Below are 10,854 nucleotides of genomic sequence, written 5' to 3'. Positions count from 1 at the left end.
ATTGATATTAATGCAATCATATTTTCAATAGTCACATTGTCCTAGGTTGCAATTCCTTCAAATACTCACTAGTCAACAATTTCACGGGTATAATTAACTTTGCTATTTTTCCTTGGCGGAAGTCCATCGTTGTAGACATCCATAAGTTTACCTCACCACCTGGTATCATCTTCTCTCTCACATTTTATAGACAGCTGGAAGCGTTAAGAACCATATTGGGTGACTTTTAATTTTTGCTTCTGAAATATTTACATATCGTGTATTCGTGGTTCTAGATTGTATTTGTGGTGAGATTGTAATTTTTGAATTTTTGCTCATGAAATATTTACATCGTGTATTTGTGGTTATGAAATATTATCATTTTTATAAATGAAATTTCAAAATTTTCTATTTCTCTGATCAGTCCTTTAATTATCTTCAATACCTAACAGAGTCTTGAAAGTTTAGAATTTAGTAAGTATTTTTGTCAGTTTGGGATCTAATAAACCCAAATTATAAGTTAGATACCCGTTAAATACTTATAAAATTTAGGGACGGAATAGAAATAAACTTAAAGTTCAAGGACTAACGTATCATTTGATCATAATTTATATATTGAAAAAACCGTATGCCTTATCCTTCGTTTCTTCCTTCCTGCTTTCTCTCTTCCCTTTCACTCCTTCACCGCTACAACCCACGCCGGCACAACCTCTCCGTCGCAGTCGCCCGCCGGCACGCCTCTGTCGCCGTAGTTGTTTTCATTTCCTCATTCCCTCCCTGCTGCAACCACGCCGGCACGCACGACTACCGCATTCTTCTGTTCGTCGACCGTGGTCTACACTCTGTCTTCAGCAACCTCTCTCTCCCTCGTTCGCAGTATGAATCAATTTTTCTTTTGTTCAATTTATTTTCTTCGATTAGGCTGAAATTGGAATGAGGTCAAATTTAATCGAAAATCCTTCCAAATACGACACAAACTTGTATTCGAATTAATTAGGGTTAGTCTTTTTGTTGTTTGTGCTTCATTTTTTTTTATAATATGCTCTGTTAATCCTAGAAATGAGGGGAATACAAAAGAATTGTTTGTATCTCTTACTCTTAAGGTTGGGGTGGGGGTGGAAGATTTCTTTCTCTCTTAATTTTGAAGAATTTATGGTCTAAATTGTGGGTATTGATGTAAATTTAGGCCTTATCTCTCTCCTTTTTTTGAATAAGTTGCTGGCACCGAACAAGCTTCTATTCAACTTAATTTACCAATAAAATCACTGACGCTGGCTGGTTAAATTCATCATCTATTCGACTTATCGTGCAGCTTTGAGTTAATTTTCCTGTGGTCATGTTGGTCAGCTGTTGCTGAATTGTTAAAGATTGTTCGTCGTGAAAATCCATTCGCTGTTACAAGTAGTTGTCTTGCATGATCTCTTTTAATTTAAATTTTGACATTCTGTAAATGTTGCATTGAGTTTCGTGGACAAGGTTCATTCATATTCTTGCATTTTTTGTTCCCTTTTGTTTGTTATTGGAAAATGAAAAAAGAAGGGTTCTCTGGGAATGAGCACAACATTTATTTGACTTTCTTTAAGAAATAAGGGCCACATTGTAGTGGACCTTAACTTCATGGGAATTGTGAGGGCTCTTTTCAGGGTGTGATTTGAGATGCTCAATCTATGATATTATATCTATGGCTGTTCTGTTTGTTAAAGGAAGGTTATCTTTTTATCTGTTGTATGTATGTTACATGCACACTTACAAATTGATTATCAGATTTGTTTCCTCTTCTTGGAGTCTATTTCTGGGCTACGACTAATGCAAATATTTGTATTTTGTCTCATGAAATTTTATGACAGGCACACACAATTTCATGGCATCTCAGGTTGTCCGTGAGTGGATTGGAATTAACAAGTTTGCAATGGCTACACAAGACAAATTACTTGAGTTGCTGGGAAAACTGAAGCAGGTTATATTCAATTTTACCCATATGTCGTGATCGCAAAATCCATATCTACATGATCTATTTTTCCATTTAAGTCTTTGCACTGGTTTTTCACAATCTCCTAGGATTCATTGACTTTTGATATCTTTCTACAGAATGTCAACACATTGACAATACTTGTAATGGGGAAGGGTGGGGTTGGAAAATCATCCACTGTGAATTCCCTTATTGGTGAAAGAGCTGTATCTGTTAGTCCTTTTCAGGTACTTATTACTTATTCACTTCACTTGTATTTTGGTTGACTGAAGTTTACAGAAGGTGCATGATTTGATTTGAGAAATGAAATGTTTATAGTCAGAAGTGCCAAGGCCTGTGATGGTTTCTCGCTCAAGGGCTGGATTTACATTAAACATCATTGATACACCGGGCATCATAGAAGGAGGTTATATCAATGACCAGGCTCTTGAGATCATAAAACGGTAATTTCTATTCTTTTTTTAATAAAAAATTCAGATTGATTACGAGATAATTATCTGGTTCTTATCATTGTATATTTTTACCTTTCTTTTTTGGGATATTTCTGGGGGTTGGTGAGCAGCTTTCTTTTGAATAAGACCATAGATATTCTTCTCTATGTGGACCGGTTGGATGCATATAGAGTAGATAACTTGGAAAAGCAGGTTATTAAGGCCATAACAGACAGCTTCGGTAAAGCAATATGGAATAGGGCTTTGGTCGTTCTCACTCATGCCCAATTTTCCCCACCAGATGGATTGCCATATGATGAATTTGTTTCCAGAAGATCAGAAGCTCTACTGAAAACTGTCCGATCTGGTGCCTCTATCAACAAAAATGATATCCAGGTGGCTTTTGCTATTTTTGTTAGCCATTGTCAGCATGTCTTGAGTTCCATTTGTTTTTTGTGCAGATTTTAGTTGTATGCCTATTTCCTGCCCCGTTTTCTTTCATTTTTTTCATCAATTAAAGTTTGGTATATCATTTTTTTTAAATGAGATTACTTTAAACATGTATAGATATCAGAATTGAATGACGTCACCTTTTGGGTCATGTCTTCATTTCTTGTAAACTACATTTTTGCTGCCAGTTTTGGAGCGGTGGAGGGCTGAATATCAAGTGAGCTCTTTTGTTGTTGGTCATATCCAAAACATGCAAATGTTCTGGGAAGTGATCACTGAAGATTTTGAAGGACTTTTTTTATATTAGTTAGTGTATGAATTGTCGATGTGTTATAATAATGGTGTTCAATGTCTTTGATCTTTCTTTCAGTAAAATCTCTCAGAGAACACACAAGATTTTCTTTATTTATTCGTTGCTCATTTAATGATATAAGTATTTATCTAAATTCTATACCTTCCTTCTAGGGGTCGAAGATTCCAGTTGTTTTGGTTGAGAACAGTGGACGGTGCAACCAGAATGAGAAAGATGAAAAGGTTCTTACCTCTCTCTTTCTTTCTTCAAAATCCTCGTTCGAATGTATTCAAATTAATGGTTTGACTATTCTTTTTCACAATAGGTTCTTCCAAATGGGATTGCTTGGATTCCTCACTTGGTTGAGACAATCACCACAGTGGTGTTGAATGGAAGCAAGTCTATTTGTGTTGATAAAAAGTTGATCGAAGGCCCAAACCCCAATCAGAGGGGGAAGTTGCTGATTCCCTTTATTTTTGCACTCCAAGTAAGTATCTGGAACTTAAAAAGATTCTATAATTTGCTTTTCTCTTATGACTCAGAGACTGAGTCTGTCTGTTTGCTTCTTTCTTTGGCTTGTTGATAGTATCTCTTCGTTGTCAAACCTATCGAGCGAGCAATAAGAAGTGATATATCAAAAGAAAGTAGACCGTCGTGGGAGATGCGTGATACGAGCTTGTCCAGCCGCAAGTACTGATTTGACCACATAAATATCCTCAACGATCGAAGTTTGGTGAGTTAATCTATGAGTCTTTTGTTCGTGTTGAGATTAGACCTTGTCGCGTTTTTGTAGAAGTTTGAATCTAAAGATAACTGAGTTTCTGTAAGTGAATTCGTATACGCTGCCAACCCTCAGCTCGGATACTCATAATTAGTTAGAAAATTGTCTCTTTCCTTTCGTTTTTGGCCTTCTCCAATCCCCATTACTCTTCCCAACTCTGGCAATCAAACATTCAAACCTGGCATGCAAGTGTTAATAATGTTGATGATCATAATATTTGATATTGTCTTTAATCCATAATCTTTAAGTGAAGTCATTAATGCATAGGCCTCAATGGAAATGAATTATGAAAGTACATTTGGATTTGAAATTTTAAGGAATGTTATGTAGATCAGTAGGCCAATTCTGGTGTGCTGAAAAAGGGAATTGGACAATTCTTTGTTAGATTGTTTCTATTGGTTTATGAGCTTCCAATAATGTTCTATAGTCCATGCGGTAATTGTGTTTAGATTGTTTGACTGAAAAACGTCTTTTAGTCCCGAGGTTTTAAGTATAGTTTTTATTTGATCCATAGATTTTAAAATGTTACACATAAGTTTTGGGTTTGATTTCATTTTATTTCCAAGGTTCCAAAATATTATAATATAATAATTTATCCTTGAGATTTGAGTTCTTTCAATTTAATCCATAAGTTGATTTACGATTGTAACTTTGAATTTTCACTAAGTGTGTCTTTGGTGGCCCGTAAAGGAATGAGATTGTAATATAATGTAATAAAAAAATTCATGTTTGGATTGAGCTCATTTTGTTTCAACAATTTTCATTCTAACCCTCTTTCTCATCGTGTAATCTTGGTTACATTTTAGTTTTTCAAACACATCCTAAATACTCATTATTTGTTAATGTCAATTGATTAAATTTAAAATAATTATGAAGTGAATTTCAAATTAATTTTATTAGTCATAGGAAAAAAATGGAAGTAAATTAATATAACAATTTGAAGCTTAGGAATTGAAATTGAATTCATAACTAATTAGGTCCAAAACTTAGAGAGGAAAATGTATTGTTTTCACACGTTTTAATTTGTTTAGACCATTTTAAATAAATACCAAATTTCATAGATCCGAAGTACCATTTTATTTAATAGCTCCTCAAACGAAACCCACCCACCATCGTCAGAATAGAAAACACATAAAGAGATGAACTAGAAGAAAAGGTTTAGTGATTGGGCTTGGGCTTCCAAATGGGCCTTATCGAAGAAACTCTTGGGCTTGTTGTTCTTGGGCTTTCTTCTTAAGCCCTGCAAGCTCAATGTCCTTGCTCATCTTCATCTGATACATCTCAGTGAAAGTGATGGGCTTCTCAAGAATTGGCTTCTCCCCATCTTTGATCTTCAATGGATACACAATGGCTTCTTGTGAAGGGTTTTGAAATGTGGCTATTGATAGCCTGCTTGTGTTTGAGTTCACTACTGCCTGGTGATCAGCATTCTTGAACCTCCCATTGCTAAGGTACTGTTCCAACAAATTCAATAATCTTTTGTTACTTCATCTCAACTTCACACATTACCAAATATAAAATTGAAAGCTCAATTGTATATCTATTGGAGATCAACTAATTACTTATTTTTTAGTATGTCAAACACATATAACACACAAAATCAAAAGCAAAGGATCCTATAAAGCATTTTAAAATATAAAAGTTACTTATTAAATACAAAATTTGAGGGAGCATTTGGGGCAATGAGTTGATTATTATAGTTGGTTATAATAGTTTTATTTGGATTATAATATTATGAGCTTGAGGTATAAATTATTTTAGTTTGAGAAAGAAATAGTAAGCACTGTAGTAAAAAATAAAAAAAAAATGGTGAATGTAAAATAGTAAAAGTAGTAAGAAATAGTAAATATTATAGTAAATAGGTAACAAGAGGTGATTATTATAATCTTAGGATAACCCTTGAAAATTTAGAAATCTATTAGATACAATCGAAAGTATAAGGATTAATTTTATTGTAAACACAAAAAAAATTAATTGGATAATTGAAAGTATAGAGACCAAAATGAAACAAAATTTAAAGTACAAGAATCAAAATGGTATTTTAATCTTTAATTTTTAATTATAGGTCGTGTACCCAATCTTTTCCTCCAAAATTATTGCAACTCTAAAAAGCACAAGCATAGCACATAGTTGAAAAGTTGTGGAAATAAATGGAAGAAAAACCTAATCCGGCAGCAATGACTCTCAACGATTAAACCTAATCCAATGTGTGTAATTTTTTTTTTTTTTTTTTTTAACCTTAATCCAATGTGATTGGGTAATGAATTGGTGAAACTTTCGTTAATGTAACGTATCTCTACCTTTTGAAACTACCCTATTAAGTAACTCTACTTAGAGAGAATAGAGTATTACTTCTATTTATTGTAAGTTATGTTAGTATTATTTAAAGAATGATGTAGGATCTGATAGTATTAAAACATATATTAGTAATACAAGGTTTAGTGTGTGCCTAAAGAAAATATGTTATGTCATACGAAATGAAAACCAACAAAATTTACAGTTTGTTATAATGTGTTCTAAAAAATAATGTTTTTGAACTAAGCACCACTTGTTCAAACATTTTAGAAGAAAAGAAAAATCAATGTTAAAATATCGTTCCATTTTAATCCATGTACTTCCAAATGTCTAAATTTAGTTCATGTACTTTAGTTCTTCTAGTATATATTAACTTTAGTTCTTATTAGTTTATTGTTGATTTTTTGAGAAGGAAAGAAAAAAAATATAGTTTGTATATTCGCTTTGTAAATTTTGAAAATATATTCACATGATGTATTTTTTGCATGTGTTATAAAAGCTATTTTGAGTGGTTGTCAAATATTCTTATTTTTTCTAAAATGATTTATTTTTAAAATTAAATACTTACAAAGTTAAACCAAACACACCTTAAAATTAAAATTTATTGAAAATTTAATAGTCAAATTTAAGATTTATAAAAGTATAGTGATTAAATTTGGATTTGAAATATGGAGACTAAAATAATCAAAATATAAAAAACTTAAAAGCATAGAGATGATAATGGTATTTTAATAAAAAAATCAAACACAATTATGTTTTGCTCATTTAGTTTTAAGCATTTTCTTGGCTTGGTCTATGCATACTTTCAATGGTGATTTTAGGGAAAGTATTAATTACATAAGTATTTTTTAAAAAATAGTTAAACCCTCTTTTAAAATTCTCTCTTCTTAAGTGTCTTTATATCTAATTCTATAATTTCTCAGTTCACACGGTTAACTATTGAATTAAAAATATATTTTTAATATGTAAAATCACTTTCTAAAATTCTAACCAAATACTACAAACTTTGAAAAGATAAACTTTTCACTTATTGAAAACCTTGACATCACAAACATACTTTTTATACAATTATTTTTCTAAATTAAAAAATATATATAGATGCTTTTCTTCGAAATTACTTTGTTAGAGTAAAATTTTAATTAAAAGAGATAAAATTATCCTTTTAGTCTTCCCATTTTAAAAAATATGTGTGTTTAATCTATGAGTTTTGAAAATATACCTTTTTAATCCTTAAATTTTTTAGATTAAACGCATTTGTTTCCTAAATTTTCAAAGTATACGTTTTTAGTCCCAATTTTTTAAAAATAAATTTAAAATGTCACTCAAATAACTTATTATTACAGTTAATTATATGACATTTTAAATTTAAAAAATAATTTTAAAAATTTTAAAAATTTTAAAAATTTTAAAAATATGCTTCCGAACTTTTAAACCTATTCTTGAAAACTAACTAAAAACATACATTTTAAAAGTTTAAAAACCAAATACACCTATTCTTGAAAAGGTAATTTTGAACTCAAAATATTCATTTTGAAAGCCTAGAAACTGAACTCGGGACTAAAAAAACACTTTTATGCCATTTTTTTACCCTTTAAGGATTTCAATCAAACACTAGCAATTCTTTTAAAATCACTATTAAAAACCCTAAATTTCAATCATTCAAAACATGTATTAAAAAAAACACACTTACATGGCCATGGTCTCCCAAGTTGACGACGAAGGCACCTTCGACGGGCTGGACGGTGATCCAGGTCCGGCCACCGTCCTTGGTGGCCTGAAGGCCACCGACCTTGTCCTGCAACAGCAACGTTATGGTTCCAGGATCAGTGTGGCGTTTTAGCCCTAAAGTGAGGTCTGGCTCAGGACATTTGGGATAGAAATTTACGACAATCTTCTGGTCCATGTCTACACAAGCCTTCTTTAAGGCCTCCTTTTCCAAACCCATGGCTTCTGATAAAACCTCCAAAAGCTTACAAGCCAGCCCCATCAACTTGTCGCTGTACTCCGCCGTCTTTGCCGCCCACCCCTCCGGCTTGTCCGGCCAGAGAGAGTAGTCTCGGTTTTTTATTGGGTATGTAAAGTAGGTTACTATCTCACGCCAATCTTTAAAGACTTCTCCCTGTAAATTTACGCTAACTCATTAAGTTAAAGCACAAGATTATGTCTTTATCTAAGAGAACAAAAAGCTAAAGTCACATTTGATAATTATTAAGTTTTTTTAAATCAAGCTTCTTTAGGAATACTATTTACACCTATAAATTTCTTTGTTTTTGCTATTCAATTTCTACCAAAGTTTTCAAAAATCAAAAAATTTTAAAAAAGAAAAAAAAAGTTATTTTTAAAAAATAAAAAATAAAATTATTTTTTTTTGTTTTTATTTTAGAATATTCCAAATATACCTTAAAATAAAAGTTAGTAGAGTTCAAACATCAAATTGAAACAACAATAATTCTAAAGAAAAGTAAAATTAAATGTACATGAATCAGAACTAACCCCGCCATAATTGATCAGGTTAAAATTTAGGCTTTGTAATAATTCAATAGCTTAAAGTACTTGTTTTTTTGTTGTCTTATGCTTTTAAATGACGTTTATAGTTGCCATAAATCCTTATTAATGTAGCTCCATGTCAAATTACTTTTAGTCTTATGAAAAAATCTTAACCGTCTAAGTTGTTTGATGAAACAAATTATTTATTAATCTATTCACAATAATTTTTAATTTGTTCTAGTAGTGTAAATGACTTTTAAAATAAGCTTCCTAGCAGTTTTTTTTACCTATTTTAAAATTTATCATCCATATTAATATATAGTGTAAATCTATTCTCAAACTTGAATTGATTCAATTATAATAATTGTTTTTCTTAAACTTTTATAAAATTATTTAGATTAACAAAATTAATTGCAATTCATAATCATATAATTTTTAAAATAATTATATTATGATAAATTATAAATTAAATATTAAATATAAAAAATAATTGAAATAATAAATCTTCTTTTGTTCATAAAACTAAACTATACAAATTTAGTTAACTAATTTTCCCTGAATTAGAATTTACCCAAAACTATTAAAATAGTATATAACATTTTAATCTACTCGTTTGAATGCACTGTATTTATTTTATTTTTACCTATAAAATCAATTAAAATTACAAAATAAGTTCAAGCTAAAACATTACTCCACATAAATGAAACAAACTATAGATTTTAGCAACATGGAAATAATAATAAAATACCGATTTTCATGTTCCTCTACTACCGAACCCAACAAAATAAATTTCCCTAACTAGGACTAAAATATTTTTTTTTAACTTTAAAATAACTATTTTAAAAAGAAAGGAGAGATTATACTAATATAGTTTAGGACTAAGATAAACACTTAATACATTAACTTAAAACTATATTACAATTGTGTTAGTATTTTATCACATTTTCACGTCTTAATTTTTGTTAAAGAGTAATTTTAAAACGTTTATAATGACATGTTTGAATCACTTAAAAAATAATTATTCAAAAAGAAGTTAATATTATGAAAAATATGAATAAAAATGTAAAATTAAATAGAAAATTGATTTTGAGTATTTTGAAAATGTGTGGAATGTGATGTGATTTTAAACCTACAAAATAGATTTTGACAAATTTTGAAATCGCTCAAAAATATACACTAAAAAGTTGGGTGATATTCTTGGTAATATTCATAGGTCTTATTGTTATTATGTCCCCAGTTTTAACAATGAAGAACATATTTACCAGTCCACAAAGACGGATCAAATCAGAGCATAAACACCTCCTAAAATGAAGAGACGATTAAAACCAGAGAGATCCGAAAATGATGATGAGCACATAATAATGGAGAATAGGAGGAGGAAGTTTTATTTGAATATGATTTTACCTTGAGATGACTAGAGACGATGAATCCGCCTTTCTTACCGCCGGACATGTCGAAACGGAGTTTCTCCTCCGGCGGACGGGCAAAGAAATCGCGAGCGAGACGAGTCATATCAGAAACAATCTCGGAGTCGACGCCATGGTCGACGACCTGGAATATCCCCCAGTCCTCGCAGGCTTCGACGATGGTCCGGCAAATCTCGGCCCTGCGATCGCCGTCGATTCCGGCAAGGGAGATGATAGGAATTTCATCGCTGAAATGGTTGTAAGGGACTCTGGGACGGTCGTCGTGGTGGCGGACGAAATCGGGCGGCAGAATTGGCTGGTCGGCAAGAGCAGTGAGAGTGGTGGAAGAAGCCATTGATTTTGTTGGGGGAGAGCGAAAATGGCGGGGGTTTCGTTACGGAGAAGAAGCAAAGCGAATGGGGCGTGACTTTTTATTTATTTATTTATTTAAAAATTTTGTATACGGTTAAAAAAAGCTGACCCTAGCGTGGGACCCACCTACTATAAAACTAACCATCGCTTTCCAGAATCTTTTCGTCTTCATTTTTACTTTTATTTATTATTATTATTATATATATTTGGAAAAACTACTCTTTTTTTTTTTTTTTTTTGTTATTCTGGTTCTATTTTTCTGTCTAGTTTCTATTTTCTGAGTTTCAAGCTGTTTATATTTTTAATAAGTTTGGAGTTTTTGTTTCAATTTAATCTTTAAATTTTAAAATATTACAATTTTATTTTTTAGAGTTAATTTTTGTTTTTATTTA

General features: G+C 31.3%; 2 protein-coding genes across 2 annotated transcripts; one reads left to right on the top strand and one right to left on the bottom strand.

Moving 5' to 3' along the window:
• Positions 1–597: 597 nt before the first annotated feature.
• On the top strand, positions 598–4,025 carry LOC120069024 (translocase of chloroplast 34). The gene is made up of 8 exons (XM_039020681.1): positions 598–855; positions 1,827–1,936; positions 2,068–2,175; positions 2,267–2,391; positions 2,511–2,775; positions 3,295–3,363; positions 3,447–3,608; positions 3,708–4,025. The coding sequence occupies exons 2-8, from the start codon at positions 1,841–1,843 to the stop codon at positions 3,816–3,818; spliced, it is 936 nt and encodes a 311-aa protein (XP_038876609.1). The 5' UTR covers positions 598–855; positions 1,827–1,840; the 3' UTR covers positions 3,819–4,025.
• Positions 4,026–4,286: 261 nt separating this feature from the next.
• Positions 4,287–10,453, bottom strand: LOC120069023 (naringenin,2-oxoglutarate 3-dioxygenase). Its single transcript, XM_039020680.1, has 3 exons — positions 10,089–10,453; positions 7,888–8,316; positions 4,287–5,356 (listed from the first exon to the last, which is right to left on the bottom strand). Exons 1-3 carry the CDS (start codon positions 10,443–10,445, stop codon positions 5,093–5,095), a joined length of 1,050 nt encoding a protein of 349 aa, XP_038876608.1. The 5' UTR covers positions 10,446–10,453; the 3' UTR covers positions 4,287–5,092.
• Between the last annotated feature and the right edge of the window lie 401 nt (positions 10,454–10,854).

The sequence above is a fragment of the Benincasa hispida genome, unplaced genomic scaffold, assembly GCF_009727055.1.
Source record: "Benincasa hispida cultivar B227 unplaced genomic scaffold, ASM972705v1 Contig179, whole genome shotgun sequence".
NCBI lineage: Eukaryota > Viridiplantae > Streptophyta > Magnoliopsida > Cucurbitales > Cucurbitaceae > Benincasa > Benincasa hispida.
Note: the sequence above shows the minus strand (reverse complement) of the source record. Positions and strands in the feature narration are given on the sequence as shown.